The 26,791-nt window shown below is 36.6% G+C and overlaps 1 protein-coding gene across 1 annotated transcript in view; it reads left to right on the forward strand.

Annotated features, from left to right (window-relative positions):
* Window positions 1–26,791, forward strand: part of LOC146002607 (midasin) — a 586,494-nt gene that overhangs the window by 518,826 nt on the left and 40,877 nt on the right. The window contains exons 45-58 of the mRNA XM_083140572.1: window positions 1,553–1,716; window positions 4,878–5,338; window positions 7,143–7,348; window positions 8,776–9,139; window positions 10,221–10,427; window positions 12,061–12,312; window positions 13,360–13,598; window positions 16,042–16,218; window positions 17,493–17,813; window positions 20,993–21,272; window positions 21,801–22,027; window positions 23,610–23,848; window positions 24,511–24,725; window positions 25,995–26,153. Coding sequence (XP_082996698.1) covers window positions 1,553–1,716; window positions 4,878–5,338; window positions 7,143–7,348; window positions 8,776–9,139; window positions 10,221–10,427; window positions 12,061–12,312; window positions 13,360–13,598; window positions 16,042–16,218; window positions 17,493–17,813; window positions 20,993–21,272; window positions 21,801–22,027; window positions 23,610–23,848; window positions 24,511–24,725; window positions 25,995–26,153 — 3,511 coding nt within the window. The remainder of the gene's footprint in view (window positions 1–1,552; window positions 1,717–4,877; window positions 5,339–7,142; window positions 7,349–8,775; window positions 9,140–10,220; window positions 10,428–12,060; window positions 12,313–13,359; window positions 13,599–16,041; window positions 16,219–17,492; window positions 17,814–20,992; window positions 21,273–21,800; window positions 22,028–23,609; window positions 23,849–24,510; window positions 24,726–25,994; window positions 26,154–26,791) is intronic.

Consider the following 26,791-nt stretch of genomic DNA (forward strand, 5'->3'; position numbering starts at 1 on the left):
TTGCTGACCAAGGCAGATGTATTAAATAAAAACACTTAACAAGTAATGTTGAAGGGTTGAACGTTACTTGTTAAGTGTTTTTATTTCTTAATAAATCTGCCTTGGTCAGCAACTTAGTGTTCATAAATTCTTGTCCTTGTTCACATCGCTTTCTACCCTACACTGGGTTTTGTTCTAAGTGCCTCACTAATCTCGAATTAGCCTCCAAAAGACTTGAGCTCACTTTGGTTGTTAGTGGTCAAATGATCATTGCCTGCATGTAGGTTTCATTTACTTCAATGTACAATTGTATACTATGCTTGTAGAGGTAAAATTCTACACATTGTGAACCTCAATACTATATTCCAACTACAGTGAAACCATAATTTGTAATTTGCCAGCATTAAATGCTTCACATTCCTGGTCACAATAGAGCAATATGTTATAAAATATTCCTATATTCTTACATATTCCCACTTTTGAAGCTTTTTAATCACAGGCTTGTGAAAACATATATAATAGAGGTTTCACTAAGTAGACATTGAAATCATGAAACATGTAAAACAACTGCTAATTTTGATGTGAGAGAAAGCAACCATATGGAAAATATTGTTTGCAAGATCCTGAAGGACCATGCATGAACAAATAATAATAACAATAAGTTAGCTGGTTTGGTTCAGAAGAGTCTAAAAGTAGAGGAAAATTATAGCATACAAATATTGATGAACAAAGGTAGAATTAAACTTCAGTGTGTGTGTGTGTGTGTGTGTGTGCAAGGGGAGGTGAACAATGTGGATCAGAAGTACAATTTGGCTAAAACTTTCTTATACAATATTAATTAATTTGGATTCCCACATAGCTGAATCGTTAGCTATTTTAGCTTTGATGTGAGCAGCCCTGGGACTAATCTGCGATGGAAACCCCAGAAATTTTATGTTTACCCAGTATTGTAAGGGAATATATTAGCTTTAAAAAGAGGTCTGAAAAACATGGTGTGTCTTATATGCCGATACCCATTTTTTAATTACATTCATTTCTAGAAATTTTCTCTGTTCTAAGTTAGAAGATTTCCTTGCAATGTGTGACAAAGAAGATTAAAATGTATTCTTTCCTAGTTAGCTTAGCTAAGTTATTTGATGAAAGTAGACCTACATATTACTTTATGCTTGAAATTCTGTAAATTAATTATAAATTCAGTGATAAAGCTTTTTCCTTAAAAATGTACAAATGTACCAGCAAATACGGTACATGATAAAAAGTAGAAAAATGCCAGGTAACAGAAGTGATGGAACAGATGACCTGCCTTGTCCAATGACAACTCATCTGACAGCAGTGGCAATGATTAAGAGGGGAAATTGCTCCCGCACTATGTCCTAATGCTAAACCTTGTCTAGAAGAGAAGGTAAACTCCCCTTGCTCCCCCAGTTTTGGCACTCATCGCAGACACTGCCACCCCAAAGGAGCTGTTTCAACATGGAGTTAGTCTTGTTTACTTATATTTATTAATTTGTTAATCATTTCAAGTGATCTCTTTAGCTTTTGATAATGATGTGTATTTTGCCTTATTTTCTAGGCTGTGCAAGCGTTTTTCCTTCTGGCCATACAAGAATCCACAACAGGACATACACCAGAAAGAAAATGTTGCGCTTATTTTGAGCCCTGAAGGACTGGAATTTCTCAACTTGTTAATTAAAGCTTCAATTTGTATAGAAAGAGAACATGTACCTGATGATGAAGGTTTGTCATTCTAAATTTTCCATAACTCTTGAGAAGGTTTCATGGCATATTTTTTACAACCAAAGCCACAATGCATGCACAGAACTGCAAAAATAATTTACCACAGAACCTATAACACTGCAAAATATTTTTGTACATATAGGATCATATTTCAGATAAGTGGTGATGTATGACATGTAAATATGTACAAATGCTTTGTAGTGCTAATTACACAAATGAGCAAGCACTCCATATTTTTTTTTTGTTTGAATTAGAATTTGTTACTGTTTATTTTAATTAATAATTAATAAAATTCATAGTGATTACATTCAGTTACCTTCAGAATGCAAATTAAATTAAACTATGTAATACGTATGTAATTTTCTTCCTCTTTACAGTACTTTTGTGTGTTACAGTTTTTTCACATAATATTATACAAATCAACGGAAACTTCTAAATTTGCATAATTTTCAGGATAATTAGACTCCACAAAAGTGTCACATAACATTTTTCCAGACACTACAAATGATAATCGGTAAATAAAATTCAACCCATACTTTCGGATACCACAACATTGGCATTAGTATCGGCTCAGCCCTAAATATGGATAGATAGATATAGTTTGATTTAATTTGAGTTTGTTTTTTAGTCCACTTTATGCACAGAAAGGCTAATTGGGACTGGACCTACAGTTCAAAGTGGGATCCAAACTACTCTGTGCCTCCACGGGGATGCCCTACAGTTAAATATAGGTTCTACACTTTTTTCTTTCCAATATGTTGCCCGAATGTGTGTGGCTTTTATTGTTGGCATAGGGACAGATGGAAGGCCTGTGTTGTGCAGGCATAAACCTTCAGGTTTAAGACAGCTAGATAGTTAAATAGTTATATATTTTTAAAAATAATAATCTTTGTAATTTGTTTGTTATCGCTTGAACTTATTTCTTTCATTTCGGGTCCACCCTAGTGTCACTAGACCATTTGGTGTTCGTGCAGACGAGATCCTGTCAGCACTTGGTGTTGACAGTGATCTTCCTGGCGTCTCTCCACTCATTTCGCCTCTCCCTACCTGGGAGTTTCCTGCACCTTCTATCGATTTTTCTCTGACTGCCCTTCCAAAGTCAGAGACACCAATGGTTGTATACCAGCAACGGTTTTTAGAACTTCGTGCGAAGCACCCCAATTTTAATGTGTTTTACACGGATGTGCCCAAAACAGTCGAATCAGTTGGTTGCGCCTTCGTCCTAGACTCTCAAAGTTCCAGTTACTTGCTACACCCTGCCTGTTCCATCTATACGGCAGAGTTGTACGCCATTCTAAAGGCACTGGACTTTGCAGATGTCAATGGTCTGAAGAAAGTCCTTGTGTGCAGTGATTCGACCAGCGTGTTGCAGACCCTGAATTCGCCGTATTCCCGGCATCCGGTAGCGCAACGCATATTCAGACGGCTTGTGTCCCTATCTGCCCGTGCCGATGTACACTTCTGTTGGGTCCCTAGCCACGTAGGCATTCAGGGGAACGAAGCAGCTGATGCTGCCGCCAAGTCTGCTGATGCGCACGGCGATGTTCTCGTCCACCTTTTGCCAGCTAGCGACCTGCAGAACATGTTCCGCTGTCGCCTTCTTGAAACTTGGCAGGCCGAGTGGGATACGGAAACGGGGAACAAGCTTCACGCTATTAAGCCCACCATAGGTGCTTGGCGTTCCTCGTCCCGTCCCTCTCGGCGAGAAGAAGTCACTCTAACTCGCATGCGTCTAGGACACAGCCGTCTTACGCATAGTCACTTGCTGCAAGGGCTGGACCCTCCGTTATGTCGTGTTTGTAATGTTTTATTAAGCATTCGACACATTCTCGTTGAATGTGTCGATCTTGCTTACCTCCGGCAGACTTTTAACATTTCCGGCTGTTTGTCATCCCTCTTGGGTGATGACAGCAGCATTTTATCAAATATTTTTAGTTTTTTACGAAGAGCTGGACTCTTCCACCGTCTGTAAGGAGGTTTTTAGTTTGTTTGTTCTGACTTTTTAATGTGTTTTGTTTGTCTCGTGCAGGTCTTTTTACAACCTTGCACTTTTAATGTTTTCCCAAAGGGCTATTTACACCCCTTTTTATGATTTTAGTCAGAATTTTAGATAAGGGGCTACTTCCCCGTATACATTGAAGGGTGCAAAATGGCCTTTAGTGCCGACGCACCCAAACAATTTTTAAATCAATCAATCAATCAATCACTACATCCTGCCTGTTCCATCTATATGGCAGAGTCGTATGGAATTCTAAATGCACTGGACTTTGCAGACATTAATGATCTGAAGAAAGTCCTTGTGGGCAGTAATTCGACCAGCATGTTGCAGACTCTGAATTTGCCGAATTCCCAGCATCCAGTACTGCAATGCATATTCAGATGGCTCGTGTCCTTATCTGCCAGTGCCGATGTCCACTTCTGCTGGGTCCGTAACCACGTGGGTATACAGGGGAACGAAGCAGCCGATACTCCCGCTAAGTCTGCATTAGCAGACGGCGACGTTCTCGTCCACCTTCTGCCAGCTAGCGACCTGCAGAATGTGTTTCGTGGTTGCCTTCTTGACACTTGGCAGGAACAGTGGGATAAGCAAACTGGAAACAAGCTTCACGCTATCAAGCCCACCATACGTGCTTGGCATTCCCTGTCCCGTCCAACTCATCGAGAAGAAGTTATTCTTACTCGCCTGCATATAGGACACAGCCGTCTAGCCCATGGTCACTTGCTGCACGGGCTGGACCCTCCGTTGTGTCATGTTTGTAATGTTGTTTTAAGTGTTCGGCATACTCTTATTGAATGTGTTGACTTTGCTATCCTCAGACAGACTTTTAATCTTCCGAGTTGTTTGTCATCTCTCTAGGTTGATGACAACAGTGTTTTATCCAACGTTTTTAGAATTTTGCGAAGAGCAGGTCTCTTCCACCATCTGTGAGAAAGCTTTTAATACCTTCTGACTTTTTTTAATGTGTTGTGTTTGTCTTGGTCTTTTTACAACCTTGCACTTTTTAATTTTTCCCAAGGGGCTTTTTACACCCCTTGTTTTAATCCCTCAAGTCAGAAATTTAGTTAAGGAGATATTTCGCCGAATACATTGAAGGTTGCAGAATGGCCTTAAGTGCCGACGCACCCAAAAATTTTAATTCAATTCATTTCTTTCATTTCAGTTCAAGACCTCATGCAGAATATTGATGAGCACCAAAAGTCCATTGATAGCAGCTTACAGAGTCGAGATGAAGGAGCCCTGCGCAGTGTGGACTGTGTGGATGAAGTCTGTATGTTTCCCGTGTATGACATATTTTGTGTGATGCTGGTTACAGCATTTAGAAGACATCTCGATGATTCGCGTGCAGACAATTCTGTTTCCGTAGGAGAAAAGCTGAAAAATGTCATCCTAGATTGTTTAAGCAAGAGCAAGACAATTCCTTTCCCTATGCAGGGACTGGTGTCCTTATTGATTCAGGATCAGAGTGATGAGGCCTCTTGCAAGAAGTATTTTCCAGAATTCCTTATGTTTGCTTTCTGCCATCTCCAGATGTCCCCTTCAGTGCAAAATGTGAAACAGTGGCTCACGTGTGCAAGAACAGGAAGGAAGAAAATTGATATTTATGCAGACAAGCCTAAGGAGGTATGTACATTTGAAATAGGTTCTATATCTGACTCTTTTAGCGACTTTATCATAGTTCCCATTGACTATAATGTTCTAGAACACCTTCTAGAAATAGGAAATTCAACCTATAAGAAAATAATCCTGGAAAATTGAGGAAATTTTCTAAAAGCATTCAAGTTGAAAGTTCATTGAATTCGGGATCATGGATAAATTTTGACACTAAGAGAAATTATGATGTTGTTTGTTTCATATTTAAATCCTGAACTAGCTAAGACTCCACCAGCTTTTTAGTCCTCTTTTCTCTATTAGTTGTTTTGACATTGGTTTTTCATTTGCTTTCTTTATAAATGAACATTTATGGCAATAATGAAAGTTACAAGAGAAGGATGAAAATTTTTAAATTAAGAAAAAAATGTTGTATGTATCACTGTTATGTTCCTACAGTTGCGCAAAGTTGAGTAGGAAATAGTTCAATTATTTTGTGGAAAAATATTAAAAAATAATAATGCACCTGTGAAAAGTCATTGCATCAAATTTTGAGGGGGAAATTCCATTCTTCCATTAGACCCATGGGTGTTAATTGCTTGAGATTTGCAAGTAACCACCTCCAAATACCTACCTTCAATGTCATGTAAACCCTGAACTAATATTTTGTAAAAAAGCCTAAAAAAATATGAAATAAAAAAAAATCAAGAAATTTTGGAAAACTGTCCTCTCCCACCTGGCCTCTAACAGGCACACATGGGGGGAAAAAACAGTCGGTTTTCAAAGTATGGACATGCACAAAAATTCACTGCTTACTCTTGCATAATAAGGTGGCAGTAGGTAAAAAAAATTAATTGATAATTAGAAAAAGTCTCTGTCTGAGAAACTTTGTTCCTGATAAATCAGTTGTCGCATTGGCCCTATGGATGCAAATCACTGGAGATTTGCAGGGAATCATCACAAAGACCAGCTTTCAATGCCATGTGGCCTCTATTCCAATGTGTGTGCCTATTGGGACCTGGTTGAATGGAACAGATTTCCAAAATTTTCCATTAATTATGATTTTTTCAATAAATTGATTTTTAATTTTTTTCAAAATATTGAGAGAGGGTTCACGTGATGTAGAAGTTGGGCTTTTCTTGATGATACCTGGCTATTTTAAGCAATTAACGTCCATAGGACTGATGCAACAATCTATTTTCAAGAAAAAATATTTTCAGTACCTACTTTTTCACTGGAAAAAGAAAAGAAAAAACTTTTTATTAAACTGCCTTCAAGAATACCAGCTGTAAGTGAATTGTTAAGATAATTTGTATGTCGTACCTTTGTATGTATGCTAATAAACAAACAAACAAAAATCCAGAACTGAAAAATCTTAATTAGTATCAGACTAATATTCTGTTAAATGATGTCGTGTGTATTACTGGAATAACTGCTATCCCAGCCATCTTCAAAGGGGTTACAGGTGCCGGGGTAGCAGTTGTCCCAGCTGGCCACTAGAGGTTAATGTGATATTGCCTTCATTGTGAGGTGTTGCAAATTTGGATTTGCGGTGAAAATTTCACTGGTGCTACCTTGTGGACAGGCTGTGTGGGGATTGTATGAGGAGAATTTTACCACGTCGAAGGTCAAACCTAAGAGCACCATGCCAATCAGCAAGGAGCTAAAGTTCATTACCCCATGCAAACTCTTCTTTGTCTATGCTTTTGTATCATGTTAAGAATTTCTAGTATTGTGTTAATTTTGAAGGAGAGAAGTGAACTCCAACCCAGTAAATTGATTTATATTTGTACATAATACCATGTTATTGTGATAATGTTTCTTGTTGTTATTGTAGGAACATATTCCAGTTCATTGTCCTGTAATGGCTGTAATTGTATCAACCTTGACTGATTGCACTTCAAAGTATGAATCAGGACAGAAAGAAGGGCCTTTCAACTTTCCCTTAGGAAGGGTAAGGAAGGAAGTGGAGCAGTTGCAGTTACTGAGAGAGGCTCTCTGGAGGAATACAGAATCTTTGAGCTCAAATCATCTGGATGTTAGGTATGGAAATACGTTGAACTTCTTCTTACAGTCTCATTTTTTTGTATTTTTATTGCTTTGGTTTAAAATTTACCCTGGATTGCAATGATCTGAAATACTTCTTGCACAAATTGGAAACATGAGCCTTCCAGTTACAAAGCAGCATAGTACGGGGTGAGCTTAAAAGAAATAGACAGTTTCAGAGGTTTACAGAAACAAGAGTTTTAATAACATGGCTGAAGTACTTACATGGTTGGAAGAGTATGTCCTGAAGTTTACATGGCTAAGTTACAAATTTGCTATGCGTGACCCTTTTGTAGCACAACATATATCAATGAGATAGTCCTGTTCTTCTCTCCCAGGACTTTTCCCTGCTCCAATTGTAGGTAGACTGCCTTGTGGACAGTTGTTTGCCATACCATGTTCTAAAACGACGCTGTACGAGAGTAACAGAATTTCTTTTTGCAAATTCAAAGCCTTTTCTACTTGGCTAGTAGCCATATTGATTGACTGATGATAAGGGTGCTCACGTGATGCTGACGTTAGGAAATCAAATGAAAAGTGGAGATCGTAAACTTGAAGACTTTCTTTATATAACAGTACTAAATGTTTCCTGATAAAACAAAAGGTTTTCGATTTACAAAGCGTTTAATCTGTCTATTTCTTTTAGGCTCGCCCTGTTTTCTGTTTGGCTATTTATAGTACAATTCTAACTGCAAATATGCTGTAAGCAAATCTCTCTTACAATTTGGGACAATATGTAAACAATGTAGCAAGGATTAAATTCCAGTGCAGTTTGTCATATTGATATACGCTCTTCAAATGTACCTGGGGAAAAAAGAATTAATGTGATGAAAATAATGCAAAGTCAACACACTTTCTTAATTAGAGTATGATTATGTTTTTACTTTTAATTTTTGAGGAAGATTTGCATATTTGCAAGGTTTTTCATATTTTAGTTATTTATTCTTTGCATGTTCATTCGCTGTGTTAATTTTAATGTGATTTAATCTGTGTTCTGGAAAATACTAATTAAAGAACAATGTTGGAGGTGTTTTTGTTTCTGATCATCTAAATGTCAGTGTGAACTGAGTAACCTATACTTCGGAAAGTTTAAAGAAAAATATGTTTTCATTTACTTTGAGTTTCTCACCAAGTGCAGGAAACCCAATTTGAACACAAAACTTCAATGTTTTTTTTATTGATTACCATACTATGTAATCATTTACATTCATCTGGTAATGCCCTAAAGCATGGGTGCAGTTTGTTCTGTGTGTGTCATTTTATTAGTAACTGACTTCCTTCTTCAACATGCATCCTAAGATACAAGGTAGTTGCCAAGACTAATATGGCATATTTTTTTTCTCCAATATAATAAGAACTACCCTTTTCCACTATAAGTTATTTTTGTGTCTTAACCACTACCTGTGTGTGTGTTTAATTTGTAGCACAAATGATGCAGCATGTGCCACTGCTGGTTTCTGGAGATTTGTAGTATGTCTTCAATCAGCTGCAAAATTGGACCTTCTCAAACCTTCAAATGAAAGCTATGAGAGGATAGTGGAAGCATGCAGCAACTGCTTGGAAGGAGGCAACATCAACCCAAAGGATTTTGTTCCTATAATGAATGTTTTGAAAACTAAGGTGGATATGCTACAAGATCCGTGTCTGCAAGAACTCAATGAAAAAGTGATGCTCACTGGAGAAGTTTGGCTGCTGCTTGGATATCTACAAGCGTCGTTTCTTTCTATACTTGGCATTGTTGATCCAGCTGAAAAGTCAGCTTTGAAACTACAATATGCCATTGATGATGTAAGTATTTCTCTTTTATTCACACATTTATTGCTTTTCATCTAGAAATGAAACAACCGGGTTGGTCGTAAATCAAATTGTCTCTATACAAAATTTTCTGCTTTAAAGTTATTAATGTTTAAAGAATCAGTTTAGGTATCACTGTACATAACAATATCCTGTGAAGTGTTAACATTAAGCATACTGGAAAGTGGATTAATTCTAATCTAAAACCATGAGAGTTAAAGAAAATGACAACTTATAACAACAGACTTATTCATATTATGATTTGCATACAGATTAGTATGGAATACTTTAGTATAATTGGAATGTATTGATATGATAGGGCTTCAGTGCAATATATTTTTGCTCGAAAATTTACTCCAGGCAATCTCAAATTGTAGATATATAAGAATCAAATTGTTTATCAGTATCTGAAAAATAGTGCACAAACAGCACACAAAACTCAACAAAATTCTGCTGACATGTGTCTCAACATGAAACATGATTGACTGAGAATGTCAATGCATGAATGCCTTGCACTTAACTATGGTATGTCCAAGGTTGCTTTGGTAGTTTGTTAGGAGGGCTGCATTCATAGAAAAAAATCTCTAACTATTTGAAAATGAACTCCATGCGGCGGTCTTCCATTGAATTATTCATTTTTACTTGTACGATCTACCATTCTGAACACCAGATTATATAACTTACTGGCAGAAAACATAGTGTGAGAGGTTTTGATTTCTACCACTTGGCAGCACCACCGTACATTGGACTGCGTTAAATGCAGCCTGCTTTTTACCATTACAAGGGCCTAGCATGGAGGGAAGTGGAAGCAGTGCTTACGTTAGAGTTAACATGGAGATGTACTGGCAGTCCCCGAGGGGGAAGCAGATTCATATACCAGTTTGCCGCTTGTCGCACGCCAAGTGAATTTGAAAGCTCCACACAGCGCAATGGGGCTCAGTAAGAAAGTGAAAGTATAAATATTAAATTTTTGCACTAATGGCAACAAAATATAATTTGTTTGGGGGGAGCTGCACTGCACCCCCCCGTTCATCGGCCGCCACTACTGTTATATCATTTTTGTTTCTCTTTGCAGCTGAATGAGATGGAGGCAATGCTCTATGTCCATGAACTTTACTCGCAGCTTGTTAGCCAAAGTATTGAAGAGTTTAGTGCTGCTAACGTCCATCCGTATCTGCTCACTTTGAAGAGCCAAATTGAAGAACTGAAAGCAAGGAAGGGAGACCTTGAGAAACTGACTGCTGTGAGGAAACAGCCACCAATGTTCCATGCACTAGCTAAGGTATGCTTAGATTCCTTAAGTTTCATTTTTGTTCTATTGGGGCTGCTTCGATTATTGTACACTTGTCACAAGCATATATAGTGAAACTTTGAATATGTTTCAGTGCCCTGTGGCTGAAACACACAATGCAAAAAATGTATAAACATGATAATATTTTAACATATTAAATATCTTGTTACATGTTAAAAACCACACACAACACAACAAGACATTAAAACTAGGACAGAGCCAATACTGATGCCTGTGTATAGTATTGGTATTGAAAAGTATCCGTGTAAATTTATTTTCAGATACCAAGCAGTACTTTCGTGGCATTTTAATCTTTTACAAGGTCCACAAATGTGCCATGCAATACTTTTGCAGAGTCAATTCTGTAAATTATGCAAAAGTCGAAGTTAATTTTTATTTGCACCAGTTTCGTGTGAAAAACTTGATTTCATGATTATGTAACACAATTTTAATATTCTGATGTAATTCTTGAATATTTTAAAGCAAACATCTTGTAGTGGAATACTTACACGTTAATATTAATCAATATTTTGAACAACTTTTAATTATAATTAATAATTATTACAATTTTCAAGCATCAGTATCTGTGGGAATGAACAATAGTGTCATCATTGGAATGTGTAAAAAAAAAAAAAAAAAAAGGTAAAGTGCTCCCCTGTGCATAGCACCACGCCATGAAGGCGTATAGGGGGTGTGGGGGTAACGCCCCACACTTTCTTGATCCAGTCGTGAGTGGGGGTGATGTGATCAGCATCATGCCCCTGACCGCCTTTACCCCCCAGGGTTTCCCCCAGGTACCCATGTTATTCGACGCTGGGTGGGCTCCGGGGCCGCTTCCATCGTTAGAAAAGTTCCCGGATTTGAACCGGCCGGGGATCGAACCCGGGACCTTTAGCATGGTAGTCAGACGCGTTACCGACTGAGCCACCGCGGCCAACCACATTGGAATGTGTATTGATTCAAAGTGGTCTCTCCTCAGCCCTAATAAAAACTCAAACATTTCATGGGTTTCGATGGAAGCAGAGGAGAAGCAAAAGTTTAGAAACACTGGAAAATTATTTAATTGACGTTTATATGTGCATCAAACCTGTCTTATCTACTTTTATCTCTCCTCCATTTTTTTAAAGAGATGTACACCTCATGTTTTTGTAGCATAAAGTCTTTATCCATTGAAATATTTTAAAATTATTTATTTTCTTGGAATGGCATACAGAAATTTATGAATGGCTCAGGTGTGAATTATTTTTTTCAAATTGCACAAATAATAGAACAAAATATTATCACAGTGGTGAAATCCAAAGTTTAGCAATTAGAGCTATCTGCTGCTGTGATTTGCAATCAACAGTTCATGGAAAAACACGTTTCATGTTATCAAGTTGGCAACATGAAAAATGCTTCTTTAGTTCAATTCAGTCAGTGCTAAATAAGAGAATTGTGAAATTGTCATTCAGATTATCAGATTTTTCATATTTTCTGTTGTAAATACACAATGCAGTAATCTCATAACAATGCAAGTATAATTTAATTTTTTATTATTGAGGGTACTCGATCATTTTTTTTAACAAGTGCTGAAAATATTTTATTGCAGGTATTTAATGTTTTTTTTGTAAATTTCTTGTTGCAGGATGCAGCTCACTATGCAAGGACTATTGGTTCATACAGCGTGGTTATTGGATTATATGAAAAGTTAACAAATTTGGCAAATGAGTTACGTGCAGGACCCATCACCAGAACAAAATTCATGTTGGAGGTTGATTTATACCTGAAAGAGGAAAAGTCGTGGCAGCATTCACAGCAGGCCTTCCTTACCAAAACCTTGGAAAAATATGCATCGTACAGAGATCTGTGCAGTCCTCTCTTGTGCTGTGTTTCTCAGGTAAGTGTTGAAAATAAGCATGATCGAAAATGGTTGAAGAATGTTTAATCCAGAAATCGTTCATCACCATGTTCGAGCACTTTATTTGATTCAATAAGAGCTTCAATAATTAAAAGAAAACTCAAAACAAGCTGTTGACAACTTCTGCACCAACACACATAAAAATTAATGGCTTAAAAACACACAGGATGTACGAGAAAAATTAATGAAAATAGTTATGGACAATTTGCATGGTAATACTCATGGATCCCACTGTACTAAGAAGAACAAACATAGAAATCTGCTACCAAGCAACGGGTACACTAAAATGTTATAAAATAAGGATGGGCCATGTGAAATTTTGGTCGATACCGATAAAGTACTAATATAAAATTTACCGATAACCGATATGAAATTCCAATTGGTTCTTGAAGAACCTGAATAGTTCATTGACCTCCTTAATATATGTTTGTCTCCAGCTAACTGCAGTGCAAGAGAAGTTGTATATTTAGACGCTTGCTTTTAAAAAAGTAGGGCATGAAAATTATCCATAAAAATTATAACAAAATGGCAGAATTTTGCACTAATTTATAAGATACTTATGGATATATCATAATGGTAAAATATCAGTAATTTTACCAACAAACCAATGCACTGATATCCCTATATTGGCTGATACCAATAGAGTACCAATAAATCTGTCCCATCTCTATTATAAAATGACTTGTGGGCAATGTACTGGAGCTGATTCTATAAACTACACTGACTTTTCCCTTCAACATGTTGCAACACAATGACATTTTTTGTTGGCATGTGTGATGTAATGTATGTAATGATGTAATTACTTGAAACTGAGACCCATAAATTACAACTATGCTGTGGAGAGCACCCTTTCAATCTCTTTAAGAATAAAACTGTTGATACATTTTTCAGATGCCTTTGGTGGAAAATCTTAAAAATCTTATTCGAAATGGAAAGATAAAGTTTATTATGTGGGAATGTGAAATAAAGGTGCATTGTATCTCTATTCTTCCTCTTACATGATTGTTTCTTTTTTTAATATTGCAGATGTGTTATGGAATGAGCTTGATGGCTTCAACAGTGAATAAAATGTCTGTGTGCCATGATTTTGGTACAGGAGCTCTCGATTCAACCCTACAGAAACTGTGCCAGTTTCCATACTTGAATCCTGTTCAACCATCATTGATGTCTTTGGTTCAAAATTGTATCTCAGAAATTGATAACATCATAAAAACTACTCTTTCTGGAGAAGAATGTGCATGGAAATCAAAGCAAGAATCATACAGGTGGGTAGGAATTTGTATTGTAAGTTAAAAATATATAAAGTTCAAAATTGGGCATATGGAATATACTTTTGAGCAATATTGGCTTACCTTCTTAAAAAAACATTTTCTATCTGTGCTGGATATTGAGATACTGTCTAGAGTATAGTGACTTTTTTGTTCATGTGATTTACTACGATTGTTTCTTTTTTTTTTTGCACGGTAAACCAAACATAGACATATTCAGTATGTAACTTTAAAAGTTGTTTTTTTCTTCCATAAAAACATGTTAGGTTTATTTTTGCAGGGGAGTTGGACAATATACAACCTTTGTCAGAAAAGTTCCAGGACTGAGCTCAATTTATTCAACTTAGGAACTAATAGTCCTAGGTTTTGTCAAAATACTCCCCTTGGTTATCTATACACAGCTGCCACCGTTTCTGGAGGTCATGGAAGCAAGCAGGGAAAGCTTCATCTAGGATGCTTCTCAGCACATGTGTCACAAAACTGTTTGGATTTCTACCAATATCTTCATGATGCTTCCCTTTCAGAGGTGTTTGCACATGGGGAGACAAAAAATATTCACACGGTAACTGGTCGGGTAAATATGGGGGATGTAGTAGAGCAGAGATACGATGCTTGGCCAGATATTACTGGACTGATAAAGCAGTATGTGGCCTTGCATTGTCGTGCAATAAGAACCACTGCCCAGATGCCCACAAATCATGACGTCACCACAGAATTGATTGACGCAAATGTTTCAGGACATCAATATAAAGGTTTTTGTTTATCGTTTGTCCTTCAGGCAGATATTTATGGTGCACCAAACCTTTAGCATGAAAAAAATAGATCAGCATTGTCTTTGGATCATCTTGCACTGAATCTCTGCCCTTCCGAAACCTTTTGTGCCATTCAAAGATACGGCTTCTCGATAATGCCTTGTCACCAAATTCTTGCTGTATCATATTCCATGTTTCACTAGAGGTTTCCCAGCTTAACACAAAACTTAATGTTAACTCTCTGCTTGGAATGCACGTCCATCACTGCACTTATGTAACTTCCAACTAGATGCGCCAACAAGCCAAACAGTGGGCTGCTAAGCACAGCCCTGCCACCTAGTGTGTTTACATGGAAACACTTCCAAGGCCATTTCTATTCAGGACACATATCAGGTGACTGAATAACACCCATTTCTTGTGTTTGAATATCACAGGTAAAGAATAAAAAAATCAGTCCTGGAACTTTTCTGACAAAGGTAGTAATTTTTATAATTTTTAACCAAATTCTCTCAATTGGAAACTTGTAGTTTACAAGTATAAAAGTGCTTAAGGAGAATACTTTTTATAATGGACATTTCAAACACAAGCAGTAATATACCATATTTATGTGTGTATAATGCGCACCCTGGTTTTTGAAAGGGAAAAATGACAAACAATTATATCTCGATATAATGTGCAGTATAATTCAGATGCAAAAAATAGCTTTCTTAGTTGTACAAAGTGCATTCATGATGAATTTCGCCAGAAGGGATTGCTTTTGTTAGTGTAGCAGAACATTACATTACAAAGTGAAAATTTGTGGGACATGACCTTTATACTTTTATATGCAGTTTTGCTAATTTCCTATTTACTTTTTCTAAAAAAAAACCTTCAAAGTACATACTTTTTCCATGACTAACATAACATTTATAGGGGGCACATTCAGGACCTTCAAATTAGCAGTTAGGAGCAAGAGATTTCTTCCATTAAGGCATTTACACATTCCAAATATGTCATGTTATTTGGCCAGTAATACATTTTAATTATTATTTTCTTTTTCGTTATATTTTCTTTCATCCAAAGTGCCATAAAAATCAGAATGTTCCTTCATTTTGTGATGAGTTCATTTCAACCATATTGCACATTAGTATCGCCATCTTGAATGGAATACTGTTGCCATATTCAGAAACTACAGAATTTAAGCTTTTCAACGAGATATGACATGATAGAGTTCCGTAAATACAAAAAATCAATGCAGGTGTCACAAAATCATGGAATGACCATGTACAGTTTCAGTTGGCTGTCTGAATTATTCCATATGCACCACAGTTTTGGCAGACAAAAATTTTGGAAAAAAGTGTGCATTATACATGAGTAAATACGGTAATGTATACCATAGCATAGTAAATTTTACACATTAAATTTTCATGCAGTCTTGTCACACAGCTGATACATACTTGATTCACAGAACAACCAGCACAGGTAGCGTTGGTGCTCCATGCAGCATCCTGTCCACGAATATCTGTGTTAGAGCAGTTACAGCATAGATGGAATAAAAAAAAATCCTATGGAAATAGATTGTATCCTCACACATAGTGGAGTACATTACATTATGTGTGGTCATGCAGAAGTCAGTTAACTGTTGGGAACCTAGTTATTGTTTTGTATATTCACTTGTACACATTTATTGTTTTTTTCTTTCCTTCCAGGCTTTTGAAGGTAGGTCTGATGGAGCTAGAAAATGGAGTTGTTCTGCAAGGAGAGTTCTCACCAGAAATGTGGCTAACCTTGCTGAATATTTTGGGTGAGTTTGTTCACGGCTGGAAACTTCAAGAAATGGAAAGGAAGAGAAAAGAAGATGAGGAAAACAGCCTGTATGTTGAAAAGTAAGTACATGGTAGAATACAGATTATTCTGTTTTACTCTATGCTCTATTAGCTTATATCATTTTTTTGTTAATTTCATTCAACCACATACCTAAGATCTTGAATTGATTTATTCATAAAAATGTGGTTTTCAAATGTGTAAGGTAAGGTCAAGGTGCATATAGCACATTTAGGAGATGGGGGTGGGAGGTAGGGCCCCACACATCTTGATCTCTGCCACTTTGGAGGTGATGTGATCAGCACCACACTCTGGCTACCTTTACCCCCCAGGGTTCCCCCCAGTTACCCATTGATTTGAGGCTGGGTGAGCCCCAGAGCTTCTTTATGCAGGGGGACATAGCAGGAGAGTAGTATCATATTTGGTTGTAAAACCTGCTCGTAACTCCCCAAGGTGAAATAATGGAAGTGCTTTATTTTGACTTGCTTTAAAGTTGTATAGCATATGACACATCTTGTGCCAACATAATTATTTATTACATATTAATTTATATTTAATCACTTACTGAGTTTTTTATGAGCCACAGTGGTCTACTTGGTAGGGTGTCTGACTGCCACGTGGGAGATCCATGTTCGATTCCCAGGGTGGGTGATGTAAGGTCGGAATTTTTCTGGCCTTGTCCCCACATAATGCGGCTCTGGGGCTCACCCAGCCTGAACTCAAGGTGTACCTGGGGCAGCCCTGGGATGTAAAGGGTGCCAGAGCATGGTGCTGATCACATCACCTCCAAAATGGTTGAGACCCTAAATTCCCTAAATGTGCCTTCATGGCACGGTGGTATATGCATGGCGATCTTTACCTTTGCCTACTGTGTTTTATTTGTATTTGTGACATGTATTATTTCTTTTTTGTACACATTATAACACATGGCATGATGAGACGTCTTTGGACATGGTTGAAATACTATTGTGTAAAGGAAATATATGAAATGGAAATCGCTGGTAGAAAGGTTCTGTCACACACACACACTTAACTTACTGAAAAGTTCATGAAGATTTCAGGCTGAAAGTGGGATCAAAGCTTAGTATTTGCCATTCTGTGTTTGTACTTTCTTCTATTTCATCATAAGAGATAAATATCCAAAAAAATATAATTACAAATAACAGCCACAAGACATACTTGAGAATAGAAGATATCTCAGAAGAGTGGTTTAGTATCAATGTAATATCCCAGTATAAGACTTTTGACGTTTTTCTTGTCAGTAGTTCTTGAATTATCTCTGCAAAGAATATGAGTGTACTGTAAATAATATTTTCTTTTTATGCTATTGTTACAGAGGAAGAACACAGTGTGACCTTCCTTCAGAAGAAGAGGCTGATGAAAAAGAAATAGCAGAGATGTTTCCAACTTATTATGAAGATTTTGCAGACATTGAAGATTCAACTTTTACGTCAGAGCCTCAAGAACAACGAGACGTAGAAGAAGAGGAAGAAAATGTCAACACAGAGCCTGAATTTGTCGGATTAATTACACCTGAAGATGTTGCAAGCATATGCAAATTACACGTTGATCTGATGCAGCATTTCACGAAAACCTCATGGCTGGGTGTTTCAAAGCAACAGTCAAGTCTGAATTTTATCCTTCCATTTTTGCAAAGGTTTGTTGATGTGTCATTTTCTTGTTAAACCTCTCATTTCATTGTATTTACAAAACTTTGCATGTACTATCTTGTAGTGATGGGAAAAGTCGTTCCTTTTGTGGATTTGATTCCTTTTGTTCCGCTCACCTAAAGGAATAGATTCCTCCAACTCATTCCTTCTTTCCTTTCGTTCCACTGGCCATCTCGTTCCAGTTCCACCATGATTTCGTTCACTAGTTCCTTTGCGGAATCATGATTCCTGCAATCATTTCCTCTCATTCCGAGGAACGAGGCACATGTTTCATTCCTTCTTGCCAGGAGAGGACATGGGGGGAAATTGAAAATAGTGCAGGTAAAAATGTTTTGTGCTGACGATGACCTGGTAATATATGTGTCTTAATTACACGTGGCTAACAGGTGGGCCCATTCAATGTTGTTTTGCAGTGTTTTACACTTCCCGGCCGCACTGCTCAACTCACTAATGTGAAATTATACTTTACTTTGAAAGGAGAAAATTATCATCATGCATTTTATTCCCATTTATTATTAATATTAGCTATAACAAATAGTAGTCGCACTAAAGGCGATAGAAATAAAGCTAAGAAAAATGTGCCATGTTTTAAAACAAAATCTCTCAAAGAGGCCGATTGCGTGTAATTGATTCGTCGACATAAATATATCAATACTGGGTTTTTAAAAATACACCTTTCTTTTATGTCTACAACAAGAATGGTTCATAACTGATATTTTCTTTTTACCTTGTATCTATTCTTGATAAAGGTTGTGTAGAGAGGGAAAGGGGGGGAGAAAAATGTAACCGTCTAATAGATTTCAGCGAACATTTTAATTTACGAAGTGCAGGTGTATTCCAAACACACCCGCACCCTCGCCTCTCTTACAATTCGTTTTGACTCCAAACTCTCATTCAGATTCCAAAAACTCGTACCAAGGCTCACTGGCTAGTCCTTCAAATTTACAGTCATGCTATTGGGGAGTTTGGAGCAAGTTAAAAACTGTAGTAACGCCCTCCATTATATTTGACTTCTTGCTTGGTTCCTTCTGACCTCAGTAGCGGGTAAAGGAGGGAGAGGAGTTTGGCCGCGATGGTCCCAGTAGGAAACTTTCCCAGAAATTGGAAATTTTGGAGCCAAGGAAGGGAAGAGGGCGAAACATCTAAAATGTGCAAGAAACTGTGGAATTAGACGTCATGCATTAAATAATACTTACCATTTCCGTTTGGTGATGCATAAACACCTGAAATGTATTTTCTTTCAGTTCGAACTCAGTTGGTCGTGATTCAGTTAAAAAGTGTAACAACATTCAAGTAAAAATATTAATTATTAATTAACAATAACGACTCAAATAAAGCAGATTTTGTCCAACGTGAAGAAAATAAATTAACTACATACTCAGTGATTCATCCTACTCTAAATAACATGGATATTTTTTTTGCAACAGCCCCGCTTTAAATTTATTCACAAACATCTAATTTGGTAGCCGACTCACGTGGCAGAGTGGTTAGCACATCACTCTAAGATGCCAGGGGTCCCGGGTCGAATCCATGGATGTTTGTGATTCATTCATCAATCATCACTCTTCCCCATTTTCGCAAATTAGCCAAAAGTGGCACAAAAAAGCAAAGTAAAATAAAGCAAATCAATCAATCAATCAGTCTGATTTGGTGCAAAATTTGGCTTTACATCACTTACACCCTCCTAGATTAGAAGTTCTGGATAAATCCTAAAAGTAAGAATAATTTATTTTCAATTTTATTGTTGTACGTTCTTGGTTGTGGAAGACCAGGAGTTTTAAAGTTGAAAGGGGAATTTTTTGCTATGCGGGAGGGAAATTTTTCTCTGAGCCTGGGCAGAATTTTGCAGAATTCACATTGTCCCTGCTGTTTAGAGCAGACCACTGCGCTTCGGAATGGGCAAAATACAACTTTCGTCCTCCTCTTCCCCCTCTGCTTGGAGTGCCTTTTCAATTCTGAGGCAGATAACGGGAAAGTAAGGGAACAAAAGGACAAGAGAAGCTGCTTGTAAAAGTTTCTCGCATGTGTTGACAACGGTGCAGGTACAGTAGCTCTGCACACAACCGGAATCGATTCCAACTGACTTGCGGAATCGGAACAATTCGTTCACTTGCTGGTTTTGTTCCTTTGGAACGATTTGTTCTGGAGCTACTATCTTGCTAATTTATTGCTAGTTGTGTTTATTATATTGGCATGTAAAATATATTGTGCTCTATGCATACTAAAATAACTTTTGTTTTTAAATGTTATAAATTTCATGCAAGTAAAGTTTTCTTGAAAGCATATTTTGAAAACTATTTACAGTATGTTCAGATTGATATAGCTTTTACCCAGACTTAATTTTTATTTCCATATTTATTGCTGTTGGAAGAATTCTGTGTTATCATGGTGTTTAAATGTGAGAGTAAATATTGACAGATTATTGTCAAATATTTTCTAAAGCAATTTCACATGTGGTACCAAATCATTTTAGATCACAGTTTTGTCTTAAGCTATTTTGATCTCTCTCAGACCAAAAATTTGGATGAATTTTCACCTAAAAAGATAATAAGCCACTTTTGGATGTGAACTTTCTAGTTCCAAGATACAATGTCATGTGCTGGGATGGATCTTCAATCAATAAACACCACCTTCTAAAATCTTGCTCCATGAATCACAAACTTTACATTTGTATCTTAGATTCTGTAACATGTAAGAAAATCTTTTGTTTATTATTATTTGGTATGCATCAGTATGAAAATTTTGTTTATGTTGATTAAGTACCAATATAAAATTTACTGATAAGGAATATTCAGCCAATCTGGCTTAAAATGAAAAATGTCCCATAGAGAACATGAATGCATCATTTACTTCATCAATGAATGTAACCATGTGAATGTGTAGGATTTTTGTATTGGAAGAGGAAACTGCGTAGTTGGACATTTATTTTAAAAATAACAAAATAATTGGAGAATTTGCACCAAATTGCAGGCTTTATATAAAGACATATCAGATTGGTAAAACGATCAATCATTTCATGAATACAACAATATACCTTTGTTGATTGAGTACGTTCATGATTAGCCAAAAATTGCAGAAAAGCTACATACAATAAACTAAACTGATAGAGTACTGTTTAATCTATCCCATCCTTAATTATTATATCAATGACTTTGTGTCATTCCAGGTATGAAACCTTTGCAACACTGGTTGATAGCTTGATTCAAGGCCTCCAGAAGGGTCTTGACCATGAACTTCACGGCAGTTATATTATCCTGTTGAAAGTTGTCCAGAGTATGATGGAAGGTGATGAAAACATGATGAGGATGAAAACATTCACAAGTTATAATTTTTACCAAGATGCCAGTGTAGCAGAAGTGAGGGAATGTCTTCCAATTCTAGAGAGTTTGCTGCAACGTATCCACAGCTTGCTTCAAGAATGGCCAGAACATCCTACTCTGAATCAAGTGAGTATATTTTATTACCTGCATTGAAAGACCATAAAATCATAATGTTGTTTTATTGTTGTGTATGCTGATGAGTTTGTTTGTCCATGAAATGAAACACCAACCTTATGTCAATGTCAGATTGTTTTGATGTTTAATACATTTTGAAAATTAAACATATGCAAGGGGTGAAATCAAATGACTAAAGTTTTAACCAAAAGTAGTATTTTTTATATTTCCGATTAATACAAAATGCCTGTGTATAAAACAGTTTTAAAGATTAATGTCTGAACATACTCATGGGTTAACATCAACCACTAAACTGTTGTGAACATTCAGGTAACACTATATAATTCACATCAAGACTCCTTTGAACATTTAAGTGATTTTTAAAACACCTTCAATGTTCCAGAATTTGGAATATTTTTTGTTATTCTTCTAAGCTAAATACATTTTTAATATTTTAGCAATAAAACATCCATCGACAAACATTAGGAAGTGTTAATAAACGGTACATCTCAAATGTTCATTTTGGTATTTCTATTGTAGATAAAAGTACTTTGTAAGCGTCTGCTAGGGTTCCCTGTAACAGATCCCATTATTCGCTTCTTGACTGGTTTGGAAATGATCCTCACCAAAGCCCAGGAATGGGAATCCACAGCACACAGTGGTGTAAGCTTATTTGTGCAGTTGGAAGCAGTCACGCAACAGATCATATCATGGAGGAAGATGGAATTGCAGTGTTGGAAGAACAGCCTTTCAAATGAAGCAGAAAAGTAAGAATATTCAATATTTTTCGATGTAAAACTTTAAAAAATTCAGATTTCTTAAACTTGAAAGACAAAAATTGAATAAATTTTCCATTTCATGTAGATATCAGCATATTGTGGTATTCACATAGATGTGGCTTGTAGAAGTGGATCAGTATGAAATTTTAACTGGTACCAAATTGAAATTCAACTTTACCGATCGCCAATATTCTATCAATTCAGTATTAAGGGGCAAATGTTATATTAATACCCTGAATAATTATTCATTCTCCTTGTGTCACTTTTCTGCCTCTGTTGCCTCTGTTGGTTAACTGTGGCATTGAAGACAAATATATATATTGATGAACAAATGCAAAGACCAGGACTCAGATGGTGCTGAGATTTTGAGTTAGCTACCTCAACATTCCCAGTCATCAAGGTATCCTGTCACCTTGTCAATTAATGTGCATAACCAGGTGAATGCATGCAGTGTATTTAGAATTATAATATATATATATACACACACACATGCACATGCACACACACTCTCTCTCTCAATTCATTTTACAAAACCTCAGTGCACGAATTATACCTTTATGATAACATAAAAAGGAAGAAAGTAACAGACTTATGAACTCAGTTACACGTTACTTGCAGACCTAATACAGGGTGCCTACCAGTCATGAAAATCAAGAAATTATTCTTGTGGTCAAGAATTTTTGCTATCAGAATGACTGACTGATTGATTTAGTTTAGTTTATGGCCACGGTGGCTCAGTCGGTAACGCATCTGACTACCATGCTAAAGGTCCTCGGTTCGATCCCCGGCCGGTTCAAATCCGGGAACTTTTCTAACGATGGAAGCGGCCCGGCGCCCACCCAGTGTCGAATAACATGGGTACCTGGGGGAAACCCTGGGGGGTAAAGGCGGTCAGGGGCGTGATGCTGATCACATCATCCCCACTCACGACCGGATCAAGAAAGTGTGGGGCGTTACCTCCACACCCCCTATGCGCCTTCATGGCGTGGTGCTATGCACGGGGGAGCACTTTACTTTACTTTTAGTTTATTTTACTTTACTTTTCTGTCCCTTTGGCTAATCGTGAAGATGATGATGAAGGGTGGTGAGATAAGATGGATGAAGGGACAATCAAAAATACGGATGACAATACGAGCTGAGAGTCCAGATGTCAGAGCCGAGTCTGCCAAATGCATTAATAGATGAAGCAAGTCTAAATCTCTTGTTAAATACAGCTTCAGTTTTCATATTAACTGGCCTTTTGGTACAGTTTTTCATTAAATAAATATTCATGTACTGTATTTTTTTAAGTGATAATTTCCAAGTATACCTAAGTAGGGGTCTTATAAATAAAGATCAAGAAAAAGTCGAGAATTTTGGATTTGTTATTTTGGTAGATACCCTGTAAAAATTGTATAAGCTTCATAAATTTGAACTTCATCAATGTTAAGTGCTTCTATTGTCATTAAAATGAGAAAATACCCTCTTTCTAATTATCCCAATGATCTGAATCTAATTAATAATCTAGCATTAATTTGATTCCATTGTGAATGGAATCTGCAGAGATTTATCAATATTCCAATTCTTCCAGAGTAAAATTCTCAGCGTCGAAGTGGTGGTTCCTCTTGTATTCATTGGTGGAGGGATTCTTGACTCCCTTGAGTGATACTTGTACATCCAGTGAGGAGAAGCCAACGACAAGAAAGGACTTGGTAAGGGCTCTGCAAAGGTTCATGGAAGAATCGTCCATAGGAGAATTTGAAGCACGGCTGAACATGGTACATGGATTCCACTGTCATGTTGTAAACATGCAGTCATCTGCCAAACAAGGTATGTGTATATGATGGCTTTCTCAGAACTACATAACTAAATGATTTTTCTCAAATTTCACAAAACAAATTGTTATTTTTTTCTTATTTTGGGTAAAAAAATGTGGAAATTTGGAAACCAAAATTATATAATTTGGCAAACTACATATACAACTATGCAAAATTAGTAAGAACTTAACCCAAAGAGAATTACAAATTAATGATTGATGTTATTCTGATGAAATTATAGTTGTAGCATTTGCAGCTAGATGGCACTGCTCAAATATCTCCAGCTACAGTGCATTAGATGTTACTAGAAAGAATTGTGAGACTGCATGTCCATAAAATGCATACAAGTAAATAACACAGGAAAAACTTATTATATTATTCATTCGTGAAAGAAAAATTGTAATCTTTTTGCCGCAGCAAAATCTATGGCTTGTATCCCCCATACATAAGAACATTTTTTTTCATCTGTAAAAATCTAAATCCTAATGTTTTTGACTAGAATAAAATGTGTTGCAGACATTTTAAAAAGTGTATATATATTTGAAGGGATAGTTAAGAACTGCAAGTTGCAGATCTGGGATGACTATAAAACTGAATTTGAGGTTATGCCTAAATGTATGAGAATAGGAGGAACAAGGAGAATCCCAGTTACATTTAAAAATCCCTTCATTTCAGTTGAACTTACTTGCATATTGTGGAACATCTACGAGTACTATTCTCAGTTTCTTCAATCTGTGAACATGAAGATTAAAGACCTGCGTAGTCCCATTGAGAAGAAAGTTAAAGATTTCGTGAAGATAGCCAGGTGGAATGATATAAACTACTGGGCGCTTAAGGAGACTGTACATAAAACTCACAAAACTCTGCACAAAAGTATCAAGGAATTTCAAGTAAGTTTACATTGAATGTAATTAATTACATAAAAACATGATGTTTTGGTTAAGAAAAAAACAAGTTGAAGCAAAAATATTTTGTTATTTTGCTCATTGAGCTTTAGTCAAAATAGTGATAAATCATAAGTAGCATGCTGATGTGATTTTTATTGGCAAATTTGCTCATTTTTGTATGAATAACTTGTAATTTCCTGCGTAAATTGTCATTTTGTAATTATACTAACTCTAACTCTCTAGTCTTCTTAAACCCGAAGGTTCATGGCTGCAGCAACACAGGCCTTCCATCTGTCCCTATCCTGAGCAAGATCTATATACTCTTTTCATCCCTAGCAATTTCCTTTAGGTCCATCTCAACATTATCCCTCCATCTTCATCTTGGTCTACCTACTGGTCTCTTACCATCAGGTTTCCCAACAAGAATCCTGTAAACTCTTCCCTCCTCTCCCATTCGTGCCACATGGCCTGCCCACCTAAGTCTTGTAATTACACTCTCATACTAAAATTAGCAAAATATTCTAGTTGTTTACTAGAGGTGTAGTTTTTTATACTTACTACTTGTCTTTCTTGAAGGCTAATTATAACTTCAGTGCATTAAATGTTAATTATTTTTTTATTGGATTTGCAGACTGTTGGTTGTGAGTTTCAATAAAATTGTCACAAGCATTTAATGGGAGTCCGAGAAAGATTAAGGAATGCCTATATTCTATAGTATTTTTCAAGACAAATGCTTAGTTTCAGCTTTGTTATTTTTCATGCTATCAAGCTATAAACATCACTTCATTCCCATTTCTCATGTGTTTTTGTGTGCCGCTATTCGAACCCTTCTTAAAACAAAGCAGAAAGAAGCTGTTGATTGCAGAACCACTGATATTCTCAAAATTCTTATTTGGAGAGCCCTTGAGGATAAAATTTATTTTTTTCTTCCGATTGTTTTTTTTTTTTCGAAAGGGGCATACCAATAATTTCAACCCCAACTATCTACGTAAATAATTTGCCTTATGTGATTTCTGTGTGTGCATGCACGCACGCTGCTGCACATTTGAAAAGCACACACTTGAAATATCTCATCCCAATAGGCTTACAGGTGGGAGAGTCTACCATCCGCTAAAGTTTGAATGTTGAAAATTCATGGGGTTGTTCGTTGGTTCTTACACACATTATGTATGTGTTATGTATTGTCTTCCTGTTGTTCAATCAGAAATTTATTTCATAACATGAGACCCAAATCATTTATGATTTCACTGTAAGAAACTTGTTTTTCCTCAGAATGTTTTAAAACAACCTGTGAAACCGATCATGGTAAATCCAAAAGATGAAAATGATGGAACAGTGAATGAAGGTGTGTGGGATCGCCCGATGCGTCAACAAAACCAGCGTTACTACCTCTTGGAACCTGTGCATTTTGTTTCAAAGACTAGCCTGAAGGTAATGTTTTCTTTTTAGATCAGTGTTAACTTTGCTTATTTAGATATTATAAAACAGTCATTAAGTGAATATGTATGTAGATTCATTAATTATAGTCTTTAATTCAATGATCTACTGTAGCTTTTTTCTTTCTCGTTTAGTAAGTTAGCATTACACACTCGTGCTTTAAGGAATTAACTTTGTGGAACTATTTTCTGATTGTGGGACTTGCATGCTCTGATGATCCGCTAGGGCTATACAGCAGTAGCATAGTATGACGGATTGTCATGTGTAGCTGCTTTAAAACAAAAGGATTACTCACAAGAAAGTGATGTTAAAGATGCAGTTGTTTAGCGTTCTTGAATTCGATACATTTTGCTCTTTATATGGTTATGTGTATACCGATTGATGTACAAATGATCATTATGATTGCTTTGCTAAACCTCATGGTTTATTTTTGTTACAACATTTGTCTGAAACTGAGTCATCACATGGTTTATAAAATTTATAAGCATTCCGAATCCTAAACATACGCAGGTTACACATGTTCTTTTGTTGATAAAAAACAGTTGGAAGTAATGATTGTTGCTCGTGAATTTTGAATGTGCTGTTCACTGGCGGGAGGAGGGGGAGCAAAGAAGTGAGACACCGAAGCATTG

Source organism: Lepisma saccharinum, chromosome 18 (assembly GCF_977018435.1).
Source record: "Lepisma saccharinum chromosome 18, izLepSacc3.1, whole genome shotgun sequence".
In the NCBI taxonomy this organism is placed as follows: domain Eukaryota; kingdom Metazoa; phylum Arthropoda; class Insecta; order Zygentoma; family Lepismatidae; genus Lepisma; species Lepisma saccharinum.